Source organism: Caretta caretta, chromosome 3 (assembly GCF_965140235.1).
Source record: "Caretta caretta isolate rCarCar2 chromosome 3, rCarCar1.hap1, whole genome shotgun sequence".
Lineage (NCBI taxonomy): Eukaryota > Metazoa > Chordata > Testudines > Cheloniidae > Caretta > Caretta caretta.
The window spans coordinates 63350056-63372057 of record NC_134208.1 but is presented as its reverse complement, the minus strand read 5'-3'; the positions used below and the strand labels follow the sequence as shown (position 1 = coordinate 63372057).

Sequence of the window (22002 nt, the reverse complement as noted above, 5' to 3'; positions counted from 1 at the left end):
CCTAAAAAAATTTCTCCCTCCTTGTTTCTGTAGGTTCATTATGATATATTAGGGCAATTGAAGAAGAATGATAAAATCTACAAGGTGTACATATGCATGAGGATGCAGAAGTGATTTTAAGATGTGTTGTATTTGTGATGCAGGACGTAATGAATTGATATGTTATTAAATACAACCTAATCACAATGCATATGCATAACCTTCACTTTAGCATGTCCTAACTGCTCACAGCTTAACCAGATAGTCTAACATTCTCTGAACACCGCTTTCTGCATGGAAAATGTTACATAAAGGGAACGGCTCATCTGGCAGGAAACAATTGTGAAACTACCACCTGCTGACAAGGAGCCAATGACACTTTCATAAATAGCTTGAGCTAGGGCAAGTTTGACATAGATCACTGGTTCTGAAAGCTTTTTTTCTTTTCCTCCACGGACCACTTGAATATTGCTGAGGGTCTCAGCAGACCACTTAATGATCTTTCCAAATGTTGTTTGTACCGTTAATGAACTATTGTAATGCACTTTGGTTAAAAGTGCAATATACAAAAAAAACTTAATGAAGGGGTTTTGTTCTACAAATAAAAGCACAACTCATATTTTCATATCAGTAGTTTTACCTTTCTAATGCGATAGATGTGCCCTCTCTCCCCAGCGCCGCAGGAAAGGAGGGGAATCTCTCCCAAGCTGGGGCTGGGAAGGAGGGGGGTCTCTCCCCTGCCACAGCAGCCACAGAGCTGAGGCTGGGGAGGAGGAGGGCCATCTCCCCCCGCAGCCCTGGAGCTGGGGAAAGTCTACTCTTTTTCTGGCCACCGCAGCCCTGCACATCCCAAATTCTCCCCACCCCATCTTCTCAGCCCACAGCCCCTTCCCACCTACCCCTTATTCCCCCACCTCAGCTTACCTTACATTCCCCCACCACACCTTACTTTACCTTCTCCAGGGTCCCAGCACCTAATTAGCAGAGCCGCGCGCCACTAGGTGGATGGCCCTTCGTTCTTTTGTGTGCAGCCGCCCAGGTGCACACGTTAGAGGGAACTATCCGCGGACCACCTGAATTGAGCTCACAGACCACAGCTTAAGAACCTCTGACATAGATGAAGCAGTTGCAGCAAATTACAAACATATTTATCAATGTGACAGAAAATTCAACTACAGCTGCTGTCTCCTACAACAATAGCTGTCAACCAGTACATTTGGAAACCTGTCTCCATTCATTAAATAGAAATGATGGTCAAGAGCAACACATTAGGACCCTACCACTTGTATACTTAAAAAAAAAAAAAACATTTTTACTTTTCAGCTCCTTCCTTAGGATTAGAGTCCCTGATTAAAACAAATGACATTTTATAGGGGCCTTATCCTTTATAGAAGATAAAGATTTTGATATAGCAGCATTTTACAAAAGGGTTTTTGAGATTTCCTCTAAGTGATGTGCAGTCTGGAACCTATCCTTGTTGATAAGCAAAGGGCTTAGTTGGGTACCGAGCTGCTGCTGCAGCAGCAGCATTTCCAGGTTGCAACAGATGTCCAGGCTGCACACAGGCAAGAAAGTGTGTTCTTTTATTTAAGATGCATCCATCATAAATTCTCCATATCTGTCACCTTGAGGTTTGGCTACTGCACTGTGCTCTACATAGGGGTATGACTTTAAACCACCTGCCAATTGCACCTAGTGCAGAATGCAGACGACCATTTTTTATGAGGTGTTTAATGCAGGGAGTTCATTACACCTCTGTTCCATGGATACCACTTGCTCCTGACAGAACCCCAGGTGAAGTTTAAGGAATTGGTGTTGACCTAAATCATTTGGGTCCCAGTTTTCTAAGGCTTGTCCCTATGCTTGTATGTTACCAGGACCGTTGACCATGTGAAGTGTGCGAGTTAGTTTGTCCCTCCTTGTACAAATTGGAAGAGGATGGTGGCAAGGCATTCTCAGCAAGGTGTCCTTCACTTTGGAATTTGCTTCATTCCTTGGTTCATCACAGTATGGATCTGGTGACCACCAGGGCATAATGCAAACCCCACATGTTCTCCCAAGATTTTTGGGGGATGGCTGATTGTGGCAAGATACAAGACCCTTAGTTTTGCTCTAATTTTCTATGGGCAAAAACCTCACTTGGGCATCCACTTTTAATATTGCAATAAAAGCTCTTTCACATAAAATCTATACTGTGTCCAGAGTCTGAAATAAATACAGTTAACACATTTGTATGCAAAACACAGGGAAGATATCCATTTTGGTTGGTTATTTGAGGAAATATTTTACAGTATTCTTCGAAACAAAACAAGCAAGTCCCTAAGCAGTGTATTACATGCATGCCCTGTTTCTTGCATTATGCTTCACCCTAGAGACCATCTTATTTCTCAAAACACTTCAAGAAACATCCTATTAAATTCAGTGCTTTTCTGCACAATACCAGATCCAAAATTGTTACTATTCAACAGATGGGAATTGATGAAGTAGCTTTGATGATAAAGATTGTATTTCACTGTGATCGTTAGATGTTAAACTTTTGTTTTTTAATCATTCTTCTACTAAAAAGAGAAACAGCAATATAACAAACAGAGTTGCTGTTAAAACTGCAGCAGGTCAGGGTTAATAAGAGGAATGGCATTTGTTTCTTTTTAATAAGAAGTCTCTTCTACGGCACACATATGGGCAATGATTTTTTCCCCTTGATGTCTTCTTTATCTAATTGTGCTCTTTTTCAAAGTGAATTTCAGTACCAGTGCAAAGTAACAGATTAGCAGCACTGCAGTGAAGTCAAAGAACTTGCAAACCACAGCATTCTGCCAGTGTGCTTCAAACTTGACCAAGATAGATCATTTCTAAGGGAGGCTGAGGAGTGTCAAATCTTTGGGTTCCAGAAATCAGGCTGCTCTAAATACAGCTAGTTGCAAAGATGTGCCCCCTTCCCCCCCAAAAAAAAATCTGTCCTACAGCCACGGATTGCTGGGAGTGCAGAAGTATTCTGTCCATGTCCCCTTCCTCCTGTCAAGTCCTTAATGTGTCTTCTGATCCAAGCCATGGCATAAGTCTAGGTACAATAGTTCACACTTCCTGAGGATGCTCCTACAACAATGAAGCAGCTTTGCACAGCCAGAGTGGCTAAAGCAGCTTTAACAGATCTAGCCCAACAATTCTCTCTCTCTCTCTCTTTAATAGCTAAATTATTAGCCAGATGAGCTGAAGAAGCTGTTGCCTCTTCATGGAGATTTCAGCATATTATTTTCCACCAGAACTACGTTCCACAAGCAAATATCTTCCAGCTTTCCACTTTAAGAAAAATCTCCAAATCCTCCTTCTGCCTCTCCTTGCTCAGATAAGAGTGTGTTCCTCGAATGTAGTATGAGCTCTCCACTCCATTTGGACACAACTGAACATTACAGATCCTCACACACTTTGTATTTGATACTGACAATCAAAGCAGAGACAAAACCTACTACATCATCCATTACCACACAGATACTATTTTGAATGTAGCTACAAAAGAAAACTCAAAAATTTTAATAAGGCTCTAGTGTCATCTAGGGCTAAGACAGAAACTTCTTCTTTCATGGAAAATCTACAAAGCAGCCTCATAATGTCTATTTGTGAACCATAACAACAAACTGGACAGAGGGGCCTTAATGGATGCCTCATTTGGCAGCAGAGAATAATGATGCTCTCCACCTAAAACATCCAGACACATTCTGTATTCTTTCACTAACTGGGTTCATTTTTTGGTGTGACCATTGTCACAAGAGGGGCTATCCACCAACATATGCCAGAACACCAGGCTGGAGAGAGAAGGCAGGAGGGACTTGCCTAGCCTGAATCACTGATCCAGACCTCAGACTCTCAGAAGGGGTGAGATCAGACTGGGAAGGTGAGGGGCTGTGGGGAGGAAAGGTACGTCTCAGGACTGTTAGTTATTTTACAAAGATTGATCTATAACTCTCTAGTGTTTCTTAAGAGTAAAAGTGACTGTGGTTAAGAAATGCCTCTGCTAATCCTGTATTCCTTACCTGCCAGGTTGTCCCTGAAGGGGTTAATCAAAAAGCTCAGTACACCCACAGCAGGAATTAGGGACTCGGGAGGGTTGAGGCACTGGTTTCAGAGTCTAAGGCAGCTGAGCTATGGAACCCCACATTCCAAGGAAGGATGGCAGAAAATAGGTCTGCCCCTGGGGGCATGACCCTGGGAGGAACAGCAACATAGCACTGCCCAGATCCAGTTGGGTTTGCAGCACATGGGATCCAGCAATTGAGTTCACTCTCAGCAAATTGGTGTCTGTCCATAGAGGGGATGGGGCCATGTTATGACAACAAGCACCCTCACCAACTCATTTCCTCTTTAATCTTACAGCTTCTCTCTTTGAGTACACCCACTGCAGCCTGATGGCACCACCACTCATTGGGAGTGGACTCTCTATCACCCTTGACAGAGACTAAGAGGGGTTATAAATTCCAAAATCTCTTTACTCTTTGGCACCTCTCCTTAGAGGTTCTGGGGTCCTTTTCTCCTGGGGGACATCTGTGTGAAATTACCCACATAGCGGTAATCTTAACAAAAACAAGATTAAAACAGAAGGAAAATGGAATTAAAACTAATGAAACCTGCATGTATAACATCTCGGGATTTATACATCTCATAAGATAAACTGAGAAGGCCTTTTCAGCTTATCTACAGAGCAAAAGGAAAGTAAAATGAACAGTTTACATCCCTTGCAAACAATCCTCTCTGACCACTCTGATCAGACTGACAGAGTTGCTTGCTATCTAAATACCAACAACCCCCCATTTCTCCCCACTCCCCATAGACACTTATTAATTCCTATCTCCAGTTTTCTGATGTCAACGAGACATAAGAAATGGTCCACTGAGAAAGAGAAACCCCCTAACAATATTAAGGAATGGCTGCCTTTCGAAGGCTTATTGACTCTACCTCAGACACCACCTTTCACAGAACACCTTGGCAATCAGGCCTCTTGGCAGTAAACCCAGAACCAGGTTTTTATTTTTGTCATGAATTACGAAATACAAAGACCCATAGCCTTTGTCACAGTTAGAGCTCAGACCATCATACACAGTGTAGAAGCTCTAAAAGCAAAAGGGAAATTTTCCTACCTGTATAAGATTGTGCTCCCATTGTCTGGATTGCTTCAAAATGACTTGTTTGATATTTGTTTAACTTTGTTACTAACAGAAATCTCTTGTCTAGTGGAATCTACTCAGCTTTTGGGGCCTTACCTAATCTAGGGCGATTTTCTAAAAAATTCCCACAATAACTTACATTCACTGATGAGCTCCAATGTTGTTAACCATGTTGGGGTTCTAGTTTAGACAGGCCACCTGCTGCTTTCACTATTTTAAGCAGTGTACTGATTAGAACTGTTCTGAGAAAGGTTAGACAACACTTTTAAATGGTGTAGTAGTAAGTGGACCATTTACAGCAGGGCTCCCTCAGTTGTTAACATCTGTGGAATTGAGCCCCACAGACAGGGTCTTACTGGTGAAACTCTTCAGTCACCTGGACACAGGAAGTACTATTAGAATTGACTGCAGGAGTTCAATCACATAAGCCTGTTTTAGAGCTAGAGAACATCCCCTCCAGTCTCCATGCTCATGCAAACCTTGGTCTTTCGGATTATACCAAGAAGGATTCCAATTAGCGCTGGTGTGAATTTCTTTGCCATAAGGACATCTGTCCACCAAAAACTGGACAGAAAGATTAGTATTTTAACACAGCATTTCAAGTAAATACATTTGAATACTGCTACAGTTTTCTTATTATATTTACCATCATCATTACTGAAGCACAGCAACTGAGTTTTCATATGTATTTGTACAGTGTCTAGCACCATGAGGCCACAATCCCACAATGGGGATATTGCGTACTACCATAATGCCAATAATATTAACACAATACACCATTTGCTCACAAAAATGTTTTTTAAAATACACTGACTTTTTCCTACTAAAATAACATGTAATGAAAATTACCAGGGGAAGTCGATAACCTGCCAGGGCAAAATAAATCTAGCAACAGAAGGTCTGTGTCCATTGCAATCGAAGGTGTGAAAGCAGCACATGGAGACACATCCAAGTTATCCTGGACCTAGCTACCACAAATACCAATAGTAATGAAGCCATGGCAGCACAGACTTTAGCAAGGGCTAGCCACCCGAGTAAGTACCCAGGGTGCCGGGCAGGCTTGTAGAGCCCACACTGAAGTCTGTGCTGCCACAATTTTGTACTTGTACTAGCTAAGTCAAAGCTAGCTTAGGTATGTCTATACACACTGCAGTCACATTTACAATTGCAGTGTATACTTGCCCAGAGTAAATTTGACCTCCCTTGCCTTTTTTGTTTTCAAGATTCTATTTGCTTCTGACCTTTTGTAGAGACTTCTTCGCTGCCAGAAAGCTGTAGAAAGAAACAAAGCTACTTCACACAAGATATATTTTGTAGCAGAATATCTAAAGTGGAAAGTAGTTTTTCCTTTGAGCTAAACATACACAATATTGTAAAGGAATTGTATTTACAGAATACATTTATTTTAAAGTTGAGTGGAACTTCACTAATCTACACCAATGCGCAGACAATCTGACAGTTACATTCAGCAAGTGCCAGGGGACAGCCAATGTGCATGATACTACACTCATTTGTAGGCTAAGGTCTGAGTCCACTCCATTAAGTTAGGTATACCTAAGTTGCCTTGTATTGACCTATGTGTGCACGTATTTACACTCAAATTTGTCTCCAGCAGATATAAGCACCCCATTACAGTGACACGGTAAAACCACCTCCTTAAAAGGCATTGAGCCGTAATCAACGTACTTAGTTGGACGTAGTGCAACTGTAGACACTGTGTGACCTATGTCAACCTTAACAGTCTTCCAGCAATGCCTGACTGACTGCTCTGGTCACAATTGTAAACTCCGCTGCCCAGGGTCACAGAGATCGGAAGCCACTATTCCCCTTAAAACACCCCACATATTTTAGAAATGCCTTTTCCTGTTTGTCCAACTTGACAAGCACAAGATGACGCCTGCCTCATCCCAAATCAACAGGACACAAGTATCAATGTTTCATTGTTGCATTCATATGAGAAGAGATAGCAGTACAACAAACTGGAAAGCGGGTAGTTTTATGTACATTGGGATGTCCCTTGTGTCCTCCTGAGAGATCTCAATTAAACTTCCATGGAGATACTCTGCAATATTCTCCAGAAGGTTTCAAGGGATGACTTGAAAGGATATCACAGCAGGACATCTTCCCACTCCACGATAAGTTCAACTGGCACCATGGCAGTAAACAGGCTAGTGGCGTACAGGTCAGGGCAGTTTCGGGACACCTAGGGTGGCTGTGCTCTCTGTGTTTCTGTTACCCTCAGGAGTAAGACAGCCACTAAAATCACTGCCATCTGTGGAAAATAGTACCAATATTCAGTGCCATTACCCTATACCTGCACCCCTGGAAACAGGGACCGAAATTTTACTGTTTCATGCAACCAAATGCCCTCCTCCTCACCCTGCCTCTTAACACTCATGACTGGGACTGGAGAGTGGTGCCATTCAGAGACACTCTAAAGCTGAAATGTCAATAAGCATATCCTGTTAAAAAAAGTTTATGGGAATAAGGGGAGTTTTGAAAATTATCTTTCACTTTCCATTGTGCCTGTATATCTAATAATACATCTGTCCGTTTTATGCATATGCTGTTGTGACTTTGAGGGATGCTCCCTCCACACCGGCAGAACACCTGACTCTGAAGAGGAAGAAAAAGATGACGACGAAGGAGGATATGTTCAGTGAGATCCTGCAAACCAGTGTTGCACTGAACTTAAAACAAAGGCCCGACTTGGTCAACATGGCAAACAGCATGTAGATGGACAGAGAAGACAGGAGAAAATGGAGAAAGACCCAGGAAATCCAAGCATGGATTCGCCACCCTTTACAGTCCCTGGAGAACTCCATGGTGACAGCTCCCTGCATCCCCCAACATTCTATGTGGCACCAAGGTTCGCATTCCTACTCCTACCACTCCACACTGGGGACAGTAAGGTCAATCACAGCTTCACATATGCTAACTTGTGAGGCAAAGGCTCTTAAGAAAAGTAGGCAGTCATGGGATAAGAGGGAGGGTCCTCTCATGGATCAATAGCTGATTAAAAGCTGGCGAACAATGGGTAGGAATAAATGGTCAGTTTTCACAGTGGAGAGTGGTAAATAGTAGGGTCCCCCAAAGATCTGTACTGGGATTAGTGCTGTTTAACATATTCATAAATGATCTTGAAAAGGAAGTGAACACGAAGGTGGTAAAATCTACAGATGATACAAAGTTACACAAGATAGTTCAAAACTGACTGCGAAGAGTTACAAAGGGATCGCATTAAACTGGGTGACTAGACAACCGAATGGCAGATGAAATTCAGTGTTGATAAGTGCAAAGTAATGCACATTGGAAAATATAATCCCAACTGTACATAAAAAATGATGGGGATGTAAATTAGCTGTTACACTCAAGAAATAGATATTGAAATCATTGTGGATAGTTCTCTGAAACCTTCCATTCAATCTGCAGTGGCAGTCAAAAAAGCTAACACAATGTTAGAACCATTAGGAAAGGGATAGATAAGACAACAAAATATCTTAACACCAGTATGTAAATCAATGGTATGCCCACATCTTGAATACTGCATGCAGTTCTGGTCACCCCATCTCAAAAAAATATATATTAGAATTGGAAAAGGTGCAGAGAAGGGCAACAAAAATAATTAGGGGTTTAGAACATCTTGCATATGAGGCAAGATTAGAAAGACTGGGATTGTTCATTTTAGAAGAGAGTCAACTAAGGGGGATATGATGAAGGTCTACAAAATCATGAATGGTGTGGAGAAAGTAAATAGGGAAGGGTTATTTCCCCCTTCACAAAACATAAGAACTAGGTGTCACCAGATGAAATTAATAGACAGTAGGTTTAAAAAACAAACAAAAGGAAGTACTTCACACAATGCAACCAACCTGAGGAACACAATGCAATGGGATGTTATGTATAACTGAATTCAAAAAATTATTAGATAAGTTCTTGATAGACAATAGCTATTACCCAAGATGGTCAGGGATGCAACCTCATGCTCCAGATGTCCCTAAACCTCTGACTGCCAGAAGCTGGGGCTGGACAACAAGGGATGGATCACTCGAAATTGCTCTATTCTGTTCATTCCCTCTGAAGCATCTGTCTCTGGTCGCTGTTGAAAGACAGGATAGCGGGCTAGACGGACCATTGATCAGAACCAGTATGGCTGTTCTTACATACTGCAGACTGCATAGCAGTACCCAAAGCACTGAGTATTTGAGTGTACAGCACCACAAAACTCACAAGTATAAAAAAATATCCAGCTGGATGTGTAAACATATAGCACACATTGCATAGTTCATAGTTTCAGTGAAACGCAGTGTAATGATAAATGCACAGCAAGCGAAAAAAAGGCTTCACTAAAAGACAGTGTTATATGTATAAATATACACCAAGCACTACACAATTCCTAACAGCCAACAAACCTTCAGGGCGCAAGTACAATTAAGTGTACCACATTAATGCAGCTGACCATTAAAGTATGCTTACAAAGTCTCCCTCAACCACGTGGAGCACAAAGTGGAACTGTCTCCACCCTCAACCCCAGCAGCAGCTTTATCTCACAGGTATTACGCAGGACACAACAAGCAGCTATCATCATTAGATCTCAGTGAGAAAAATATTCCAATCTCATGAGTAAACATTTCAATATCACCAATGATAATCTGCCAAATAGGAAAGAACGTCCCTGGTTACAGCTTTCTGTACAGTCCTATGTTCTTAAAGGGCAAGCATCATGCGCCTTCTCTGGCCAGCCAACACTTATATCAGTGAAGTGTCCCCAGTGATCCATCAACACTTCAATCATCATAGAAAAGTGGCCCTTGCTGTTGACATACTCAGCGGTAGATGAGTACCAAAATAGGGATGGGTGTGCTATTGCCCCACTACAGTTCAGAACTCAATTACTGCAAATCCATCCACTACGTCCTGCTCATTGCTGAGAGTCACAATCCTGTGTAGCAGGACGTGAATAATGGCAAGACACATTTGCATGATAACGGCCCCGCGCTATGGGCGTTACAACTACAAAATGATTTCCCACTGACTGGTAGCAATCCGACCCTGCAAGCTTCTAGAGTGCAATCACCACTCCCTTCTCCACTTTCTATGGAGCTCTCATTCTAGTGTCCCAGAGCTGAAGGGTTGGGGAAAATCTCACCACACAGATCCAGGAATATGGTCTTTTGCATTCGAAAGTTCTGCAGTCACTGCCCATTGTCCCAAACCTGCATTACAATGCAATCCCACCAGTCAGTGCTCATTTCCAAAGCTCAGAAGCAGTTGCAGCTGCTCCATAAACACCACCACCAACCATGAATTGGTTTTCACTATGTCCCTTCACAAACTGTCCTCAAAAGAAATAGTCACGTCCCCCAATGTTGCAGTTCTTCCTGCAGGTCTGGATATACCTGAGAATCATTCTACCTGTATTTGCGATGTTCATGAGCATAGGTGCTGGACCTATGGATGCTGCTGCACCCCCTGGCTTGAAGTGGTTACCATTATATAGAGGGTTTACAGTTTGGTTCAATGGCTCTCAGCACCCCCACTATAAAAACTGTTCCAGCACCCTTGTTCATGAGAACAGTAAAGACCTGTGTGGGCCCCATGCATCTGCCAGAGATGATAGGCAGTGAGAAGTACCATGTGGGTTTGTGGGACTTTTTTAAAAAGCGGAGGGTGTCAAAAATTGTGAGATATGGATAGCATTATGGGATGGAGAAAGTTGCATGTTGGAACGTGACCCCTTTTACCCAGAGATCCCTGGGTTAGTCATTTCTATCCCTCAACACATTGACAAAAAACTTTCCAGAAGGTATTGCAACAGACGGCAGCACAAGGCACACTGGGACACCTACCCACAGTGAACCAAACTGCATCAACACAAGCACTCCTGGTGAGTAAACAGAGCTAAGGCAAGCAGCCAAGCACACACATGCACAAGCAATGTAACAACTTTGGCAGCCCTACACCGCTGAGACTTGTGTTGTCCAAAGTCTGCCGTGCAGACACAGCCTTAGTCAGACACTGCGGCTGGAGATGTAATTTCCTGCTCGGGTGCACATACACACTGTAGCTTTGATTGAGCTAGTGTACTAAAAACAGCAGCGTAGCTGTGGCTGCACAGGCAACAGAACCGGTAGCCACCTGAATACAATTCTGTCAGAGACCATAGGTAAGTATTCTTCCGGCTAGCCTGTGCCATGCTCGTGTTACTGCAGCTACACTGCTATTTTTAGCACACTAGCTCAAATCAAAGCTAGCACATGTATGTCTACCCAAGCTGAAAATTACACTTCCAGCTGAGGTGTAGACGTACTCTTACATGAATTATGCACCTCAAGGCTCAGTCCTGCTCTCTGAATGAGGCACTGCTTCTGCTCTTAGTTCCTCTCTTACCTCTTCCTGCTTGTGCTGCTAAGGGGAACAGGGCCAGGTTCCTGCATGCCTGGCTGTACTAGAGCCACTACAGGTGTGAAGAAGGCCCCAACAGAATAAAGAAGTGGAACATGTACCTTTAAGAAGCCACTATGTTTCTTTCTCCCACAACACCTCAAAATAAATCCACTGATTCTGTGCCATCGCTTTCCAGCAGCTGGGATCAATGCATTTACGAGGGACGATAAAAGATGGTTGCCACATCTGCCCTGTGATTAGGGAAATGACCACAGGACAGAGGCAATAGCAATTTCAAATCTTCTCTCAGCTGCACTGACATCTTTCACACAGAACTGGTGGCTCTGGTCCCTACCTGAATTCACTAGCTTCCTCTCTGCTGTAGTGGCCCCACAGGAGAGCCTGGCAATGATTCTCAGTTCAGCAGCACAGCAGGGAGCAGGAAGAGAAACACCAACCAGTGAGCTCATATAATTTTCCACGAACCAGAGCAACTTCTAGCCTCTTCCACTGTTCTTCCTCTTCTGTCAACTGATCCAGCTCCCAAGAGCAGCAAAACAGCTCAAAAGATGAACAGCTAGGGAAGGGGAAGAACTGAGCCATAAAGATGCCATTAAATAAAGGTAAAAGCCTAGAAGTATCAAAACCCTTGTCCCCTCCAATCACCACAAATGTACTCTAGATTATATCCTAGCTCACATGATGTTCTCAGAAATTCTCAGAGCAAAAAAAGATAATGCCCCTGAAAGGCAGTTTCTGGTAAAGAAAAATGAAATGGACATAATTTATATTTCAAAACACACCTGAAGATTGTCTTCCTGAAACTCAGCAGGTGGCTATGATGTACACTCAAACTGTCTTTACTTAGCCAGGACAGTTCCTCAGACCAGAGTCTTTCTGTTACAAGGCTGGTTTCCATTTGTGTGTCTTGCATGTATTGGAAGGCCTAATTATATGATTTTTAACAAGATCCCTTCCCTAATCACGAAGAGTAATTCCCACTGGTCTCTTGACTCATGTTTTTACTGTTCAATTCTTCATTCCAATATGAATACAAAACTTTTACTGACTTTGGAATCAGTACTTCACTAATTATGATTTACAAATACTGAAGTCAGTGGGAGTTGGATCAGGTATTTAATATGGATTTGGGTACCTAACTTTGACACCCATATATTAAAACCTTGGCCAATTTTTGAGCAGCTTCTCTAAAATGCACACTAAATAATTAAACGTAAAAAAAGAGACAAATAAATATAAAGATGGATCCCATAACATAAAATGAATCAATTTACATTGAGTACACACTTACACACACACATCCCCTACATTTTATTGGAGCACACTACATACAAGAAACATTTTTACCTGCTGCTCTGTAAAGTATTTTAGGTTCAAAGAATATGCAGGGGTTTTTATCTTCTATGCACGACAGTAGTAGTCCTTTGGCCTGAAGAGGACTTCTTGGAATAACAACCTGTAAAAATTATTTATAAAAACTGATTAAAAATATAATTCAGCTATTTAAGAATTAGGTACAGAGATAATATTAGGTTAGCAGGCTACTCGAGTTTACACAAATACTTACATAAAATCCACTACGGTCAGGCTTTACCAAATAATTGTTTAAAGATTAAAAACAGCTCAGAACTTTTTTCCTTTTCTACAATGGGTTAAGTTTGTGCCGCTTCCTAGAAAAAAAAAACTGACTAGAAGCAGCATGAAGGAGACTAATGATTAATATCAGGAGCAAGCAAAGCAGGAAAAACAAAACCAGGATTTTCATCTGAACATTTGCCAAACCATCACTAGCTGTTGGAAACGCTACTTGTTGCTATATGTATGTTGCGCTCTATCTTGTTCCATTTTTCTAAAAGTGCAATTGCAATTAACAATAAAAAAAATTAAAAAATAATCTTTGTTTATGCCTAATGTAGCAAAGCACTTACACACATGCTTAAATCCATTCCTCGTCAGCAACATCAGTGTGACAAAATTTAAGCACAAGCTTGGGGGTTTTACTGAATCGGGGCCTATATTTAGGAGGCTTATTTTAAGTTTAATGGTAATCTACAACTAAAAGAGGTTCTCTCTATTCTTAAATGCTACTACAGTGACCATTTGTAAATAATGTGGAAATTCCTATCTGCTACAAGACTCTTGCTTAAATTGTTTTTTCTTAATCCTGGTACGGCTGCAACGTTTATACTACAAATACAGTATATTCAATATTTAGAGAGAGACTTTAATGCACAATACTTAAAACCTTTACTAGTACTGTTGACGTGTATCATACTCAAAAGTGACACCACACAAGTCAGTCAAATTTATATCATCTCACCGTTCAGCAGAAATTATTTCACTTAATGTCAAATAGCAGCAATTGTATTGCTTTAAATAATTTTCATCCTTATTGTCTACTCATGACTTAAAGTGTGCTAACAAGGGTAGTAAAATCAAAGTATGGTACTTAAAATGCTTTTTTGGTTCTTGAAAGTATTTTCTTCCCCTCAAAATAGACTTGGAACAGTTCTCTTGTCTGCAGTGGGTCAGACATTGAGGAATTCTGCTCACATAAGGCAGTTTGGATTCTCCAGCTGGCACTTGTGCTATCATGGGAGCTCTCTTATCATTTACTTGAGAGGGGAGAACCAGAAATGGTGAAAGTCCAACAACTTTTATTAGAGTAAAACTTTATTTCACTGTAAGATAGAGGAATGACAATTGCAATCAGCAACGTGTTTTCCTCAGAGAACAGTGTTTCAAAACAAAACAAAGAGTTAATGGAATCAGGAAGTAAACAGAAAAATCCTCCAGGATGAGGTTAAACCACATCCTATAAGCCCTGTCATCCCAAAGGCATTCTTCCCCTTTCTGACTCCCAACCACTCATTCTTATAGCCCTTCCTCTGAATATCCATGCAAGGGTAGCAAGAGCTGAGTAAATTTCATGTACTCTGGGAACCGTACACCTTGTCTCTCACACTTGAGGAAACATGGTATGAAAGCCAATATCAAGAGTGAATAGTCTACTAACATGTATGGCTAGTTTTTTAAAATTAGGCAGGTGCAATTACCCAACTATACAAAGGTGTGCACATACCTGATATTTGAATGCACACAAGCCATTTATTTGTATATGCACATAGCCAATTAGGTAGCTACCACACCAGGCCACCTGTATACACAGACAATTGATGCACAATTTCATTCTGGTATCTGGATGCATACATTAGATATGTGCAACTGCAGTTCTGCAACTCATGTACCCAACTTTGAAGATCTGGCTCTCATCCACCTACCTACATTGAACTGGAAGGACCTTTGATACTCAAATTTAGACTGACAGAAAAAGAAATGAAAAGGGAAAAGAAATGAAGAAGGAAAGGAGAGGAAGAAAATTACACGAATATTATAACATTCACTTCTGATTGCTGACCATTTGAGTTTGGGTTAGAAAGCACTTCCAAATATAGATGTGGGTATCAGGAAAGGCATCTGATTTCAGTAAAAAAATGGCTCAAAGACCTTAGTCCAGAAGGCATCATTAACATATGTTGTCAGAACAAAGGTACCAAGAGTCCTAGTTTCACAGAGGACTTCAGATTCTGAATACAAATGTGACAGAGCCACTTAAAAAAAAAAAATACCAGATGCCATGTGTTTTTTTTCCTACCTATTTATCAGATACATATAAAAGGACCTACAACTTTGGTATTTAAGCACCCATACCAGTTAGCAGATATGAATCTTAATAGATAATGTGAGACTGTGACATAACTAACTAGTATTATCTCATGCTAATGTTATGCCTCGCATGAAGCATATGCCTATATATGCAGAAATACCAGAGCTTAGGAAACAACTCAAGGAAAAGAATGCTTTTACAATTTTTCAGAATTTTAAATTTTTTGTTTGGTCAGGACCTCTTTCCCTACCCAAATGTCATCTGTCAGAATTTCAGATCTACTCAAATCAAGTGTTTTTAATGGACACAATAATACTAGTTATACAATAAGAAACGCGAAACCAAGTTTGACTTCACTGAAGTTTATCCAAACCCAGAACTGCCAAATACCACCTGAATCTGAATAAGTTATCAAAAATAATGCCAACAAAACTCTCTCTTGAACAGATTTAAGCAGGAATTCCCCTGCAGCTATTCCTCCAACCACCAAATGCTGTTGTGGCATCAACACCACTATCATCTTTGCTCTTCTGTTTTCGATGCTCTCCCTGCTGGTGTCCACCCAGCATGGAGCTACCAAGGAGAGTGGGGAGAAAGCAGTTGTCACCTTTTACAAAAAAACTGTAGTCCCTATTGTGCAGAAAAGTTATACAAGTTACTTAATATTACTTACAAAAAAAGTTAAAAGAACATCAAGGTAGAAAAATCAAGCATTCCAAAGTTTGGGAATACAACAGTTATTACTATTGGTGTAACCTTAATACAGCCTCCTTGTGCACATGCATTGAGATACAGTCTTTAATTACATGATCACATACTAAAATTTAACAAAGCAAAGCAACTGAAACAGGGTCTGGTAGGGGGAGTATTGGACAACCTTAATTATAGATGGTGCTACCAGCTCTACCTATAATAATTTGCATAAAATCATTAACTTAATTTTTTTTTAAATTGTGTATGGATTTAGTGCTGGTGAAATGTCCCCGAATAACAATTTAAGACTGTTGACATCTCAAAAATCCTAATTCAGCCTTAACTCTGAACTTAATGCAATTTAAACATTAGCAAATGTTGCGGGGGTGCCAGAAGCGTGGGTTGACTCCTGCTCAAGGTTCTTAATGTATTCTAATGTGGTAACTTTTCACTCCAAGTTTTTCTGGAAGACATGAGCGTTATCTGCCTCTGTCCAATGAGCCTGAAGACATCTGTGATCAAGTGACTGAAAAGCCGATGTGAATTTCAAGTTTACCCTGAACATTAAGCTGTTGCAAATTTGCATCTGATTGTTTTTTATGAATTATATAAAAAGTAGCAATTTAAAATATCATTCAATTTGCCTTTCAGGGAATTTGTTAACAGAACATCTGAAACTAACACAAATAATGTGTTCTGATAAGCTTATGGTGGTACTGTCTTTCCTCTTTAAATGTGCAGTAACCGTTTAAACACAGTTCTAAAATGCAGTAGGAGCCACGCTATGTAAGTTTTTGCTGTTATTCAAGAAGGTATTGTTTATGGCAGGTTGCCAGTTCATACAGGGGAAAAACATGCTATAACTATATTAGGGAGTCTTCTTTTAACTCTGGTAGATATTCAGAATAAAAACAAGAATCCCTATAATGATTACACTACCACTGTTAATTTTCTGTCTACAATGGGAAGAAAAAGACATGGAACTCAGTAGAACCACAGTTCTGTTTAAACATGATCACTTCTGTTCTGTACAGAGAACCTTAAGCCACTATAGAAAGTAAGGGTATGTGTACTGTGTCATTTACTTCCAGGGTGTTCTTTTGCATGGTAAGTGAGCAAGTATTACTCTGCTTTGCAAAAGGTATTAAACGTTTCGTTCCCTAAAGTGAAGAAAATCTACAGGTTAACTAGATGTAATACCACAATTTTCAGATACCGCCCTTTCGCTCTCTTTCACAGGTTTTTAAAATCTTTCTTGAGATGACTTTTTTGGAAAAGCATGATGATAGAAGGAAATAAGGCTGACTACACACATCACCCGTTCCTTCTCCAAAGCCATTATCAAGAAAGCTTAAAAAAAAAAAGTGTATAGACAAGGTGAGTGAGGAAATCTCTTATTGAGTCAGTCACCTATTGTCAGCTGCCATTCTTTTATTTTCTGTACATGCACTATTTCAGTTGGTAGCATGTCTTTTACATTCTGGAAGAATTCTTTCCTTTATTTTTTTCCTTTCAAGGAACGTGGGAGGTTATCATTTTCTTTCCTTTAGATCAACCTAAATAACCTGTTATTCCTATGCACCCTGTTCTCTAAATCAGACACTCTTAGGAAGGGACTCACAATAATCTTTAGAATAGTCTCAACATTTTGAAGGTTATCTTGTGCTTTAATAAATGGATAAATGGTAAAAGATAAATGGGAAAAAACACCCATAACAGGAATCAGTCTGGAATGAGGTTTTTTGCATGACAAAAAGCAGCATTTTGAAAGCAATATCACTGAAAATGCCAGGTTGTTTAAACTACTGATCCATCAAAACAGAAAGATGCTTGCCGGTGGGGAGGAAGATGGGGCTGGCTTTAAGGAATTAATATTCAAGTGCCCATCTTGGATCATATCTTGAGTTGGACACCTTGCTAATTTTCTTCCCCTGACTTCCTAAGGTGTCTGTGTCCTCCCTATCTGAAGTTAAAAATACCGTATTAATTTTCGGTACTGCATTCTTTTTGGAATAGTTATCTTAACCTGATGCTTGTATTGCTGTTTGTCTTTTGTTCAGTGTTATGATACTGTTAATTCCCCGGATCTGTGCTAACAGAGAAATTTTTCTCACCAACATATGCAACGCTTCATTTTCCCTAGCAACAAAACAAAACAAAAATCAATACCCAGCTTCCTGTCTCAGTCATGAAATAATAAGAATCTGGCGGTAATAAAGCACCTGCGTCTCTTACTCTTACATTCCCAATGAAAACCGCTGTAGGGACAGTTCTACATGCTCCTGTTTTGAAGAGATTGTATGTCAAACGTGGACCAGACACATTATTTCTTGAAGTCTCTGAGACACTTCTGGGATATGATAATGAAATCCAATATACAAAAATAAAATGCATTCCCACCCTGAACCAGCTGCATAGAATAAAAAAAATGTTTTAGGTGAAGGGGACAAGGGGTGGGGAAGGGTTCCCAGCAAGAAATATTATACCTAATCTGATGCTCATGAGATACGAAAACATGTTGGGATTATCTCTGTACACCAGAGAAAACAAGGAACAGCTGTGATTTTTTTAAAATGACATACAAACACTGCTTTTGCTTCAGAAGTCTTTCAATTAATCAAGTGATGAAACACTTCCTTTGTGCTAAAGGCTGGAGGCTGTGTAACCCAAGGGTATGAACCCATAGATAAAAATTAACTTGAGAGAAATGGAGTTAGAAATGGCGATATCCTAGCACAGCAATATTTATTTGAGTTAGCCCACATTACAGTGTTTATGAAAATATACACCTAGTCAGGTTTCCTCTCTCTCTCTCTTCCACCTCGCACATGTGAATATCACATCACACATTTGGGAAGAGAAGATAAAGGAAACACACATGACTTAAAAATTATTTACTCTGCTGTTTCTTCTCTAAAAATATTGCAACCTAAACCTTACGTTCATTAATTATTGTGGTTAAGGATGTATAGAGGCATAAAAACTGGGAAATAACTGGTTCCAAATCTACTATACACTGGTATGGTACATTAAAACAAGATACCATATATGCTTACTGGGGACAAATTACGATTACCTGAATGCTGTGCATTCTCAACAACAACAGTGCACTTAATGTAGTCTTCAATTAATAGATATCTATGTTCAATACCAGATATTAACCTTAACTGCCTTTGTTTTCCTTGTCCCTTTCCTCACCTGCTCCCAGACACACAGTTAGGTTCAAAGGATTAAATTCACCCAAAAAGAGGCTCTGAACCCTATTTAGTCTCCTTTCCATAGACAGTATTTACTCATACTGTGAACTGTAAATAAAGTTTAAACATGAAGATTACTGTACCTTTATTCCTGGACAATGAGCAAAAAATGCTTCTGGACTTTGAGAATGATATAGCGCACCATGACCTACGCAACCCCATGGTGCTCTTATAGTGAGACTTCCACAATTAAAAAGATCTCCAGAGCGATACCGATATTTTGCCGCTTCATTAACAATCTGAAACAAGACAATCATCATTTAAAAATCCTTCATACACATTAGTAATATTCATTCCACTAACACAAGCCAGGTATACTTATACTGTTATACAAGCTGGAAATACAATCCAAATATTCCTGTTTCCACTACTATATCTTTTGTACTGGACCATGCTGTGTCTAAACTCTGGATGCCTTGCCCTGCAAGCTGAGTTCAACTTTTAGCCTGGAGCCTGGACCTGCACGTTTCTGATTAAATTATATATAAACATTAGTAAAGTTGCAAGTTTGGCACAGAGATTGCGGAACCCACAGATTCCGTGACTTTCCATGACCTCTGTGAAATTCCACAATTGCAGCAGCCAGTGTGCCTGACGCCAGAGCCAGACGCACCAGCCACTGCTGGAGCCACCCCCACAGCCAGTCACACTGGCTGCTGCTCAGCGGCCTGGTCCCCCAGGAGCAGCGGCAGCCCGGGGAGAGGGGAGTCGGGGGGGCGGGGAGAGCAGCACTGGCCCCAGGGCAGCTAAGGTTTAGTCATGAGTATTTTTAATAAAAAGGTCACGGTTTCCTAAAAATACCCATGCCTAATCTTAGCCTTAAACATTAGTAATACTCATCATTGTGGATGTATTTGCAAAAATCATAGTATAAAACTTGGTTTAGCGGATTATATTTTCATCCATCAGAAAAGCCACTCTCAACAGGCAATTTGTTTCCCTTTACTTCCCCAAACAACCTATGACAGGTACTAACCTGATCAAATGCTGGAAAAATGTAGTCTGCAAATTGAATTTCTGCAATTGCTGTAGCTCCAGCGACTGCAACTCCAATACCAAATCCCACAATTCCTTGCTCACACAAAGGGGTATTGAAAACTCTGTCTTTACCTATAAAAGAAAGAGCTCTTTTAAATACACCAACCTGCAAAAAGAAAACAATTCACCTTTTGTCCCCATAAAGTATACAATTTACAATATGCCTAATAGATTGACAAGTACATGGCTCTATGGATGGCTTGCATACACCTATAATAAGGGTTTACAACGCATTTACAAACATTAGTTAAGCCTCATAAGTACACCTGTAATGAAGGGAAGTATTATTACTCCCATTCCAGAAAAGAGTTAAAGCCACTTGCCCAAGTTCACACAGTGAAAGAGCTAAATCAGAGCTAATTTCCAAGCCCATGCTATAACTGCATAAGCCCACCCGCTCACATGTTGAACTGCTATCTTTGAGGCAGGTCAAACTACAAAAAGGAGAGACCATAGTCTAATTCCTGGTGCACCAATTAATAGAAACCAAACTCCTAGAGTATAAAATTCAAAGCACGGAGTGGAGCACAGGTGCAATGACGAAGCGGTGGTATCGTGCACTGATACGCTGGGCGGAAATAGGCTTCTTATCCATTGCATCAAGTTCAAGTTACTGTACTCATGGATCTTCACAGCTAGAACCCTTCTTAATTGGCCACCCTCATCCTCTATTGCATTTCCCCCACTCAGTGATGTAAAACTGGTCTACTTCTCCCATAACCATCTTTACATGTTTCTGCAAACTGCCCCAAGAACAAAACTACCCCCCTGAGCTGATGTAGAAGGCCACTACCCTCTCCTCCTTCAATTCCCTCTTCAATACCCATCTTAAAAAAAAAAGAAAAATACTTTTAGTCATCTAATAAAGGAGAGCATAACATTGTCTATCAAGCATTCTTACAACTACAATACCCACCTGCGGAAGTGAAGAAACAGATTGATAGAGCCAGAAGAGTTCCCAGAAGTCTCCTACTACAGGACAGGCCTAACAAAGAAAATAACAGAACGCCACTAGCCATCACCTTCACCCCCAACTAAAACCCCTCCAATGCATTATTAAGGATCTACAACCTATCCTGAAGGATGACCCAACACTCTCACAAATCTTGGGAGACAGGCCAGTCCTTGCCTACAGACAGCCCCCCAACCTGAAGCAAATACTCACCAACAACCACATACCACACAACAGAACCACTAACCCAGGAACCTATCCTTGCAACAAAGCCCATTGCCAACCGTGCCCACATATCTATTCAGGGGACACCATCATAGGGCCTAATAACATCAGCCACACTATCAGAGGCTCGTTCACCTGCACATCCACCAATGTAATATATGCCGGCATGTGCCAGCAATGCCCCTCTGCCATGTACATTGGTCAAACTGGACAGTCTCTACGTAAAAGAATAAATGGACACAAATCAGATGTCAAGAATTATAACATTCATAAACCAGTCGGAGAACACTTCAATCTCTCTGGTCACGCGATTACAGACATGAAAGTTGCGATACTACAACAGAAAAACTTCAAAACCAGACTCCAGCAAGAGACTGTTGAATTGGAATTCATTTGCAAATTGGATACAATTAACTTAGGCTTGAATAGAGACTGGGAGTGGCTAAGTCATTATGCAAGGTAACCTATTTCCCCTTCTTTTTTCCTCCCCCCCCTTCCTCAGACTTTCTTGTTAAACCCTGGATTTGTGCTGGAAATGGCCCACCTTGATTATCATACACGTTGTAAGGAGAGTGGTCACTTTAGATAAGCTATTACCAGCAGGAGAGTGGGTTTGTGTGTGTG

General features: G+C 40.7%; 1 protein-coding gene across 2 annotated transcripts in view; it reads right to left on the bottom strand.

Moving 5' to 3' along the window:
• Positions 1–22002, bottom strand: part of BCKDHB (branched chain keto acid dehydrogenase E1 subunit beta) — a 300416-nt gene that overhangs the window by 225640 nt on the left and 52774 nt on the right. For both annotated transcript variants that reach the window (XM_048845156.1, XM_048845159.1), the window contains 3 exons: positions 20140–20273; positions 19247–19402; positions 12894–13002 (listed from right to left, as the gene is read on the bottom strand). In XM_048845156.1, coding sequence (XP_048701113.1) covers positions 12894–13002; positions 19247–19402; positions 20140–20273 — 399 coding nt within the window. The remainder of the gene's footprint in view (positions 1–12893; positions 13003–19246; positions 19403–20139; positions 20274–22002) is intronic.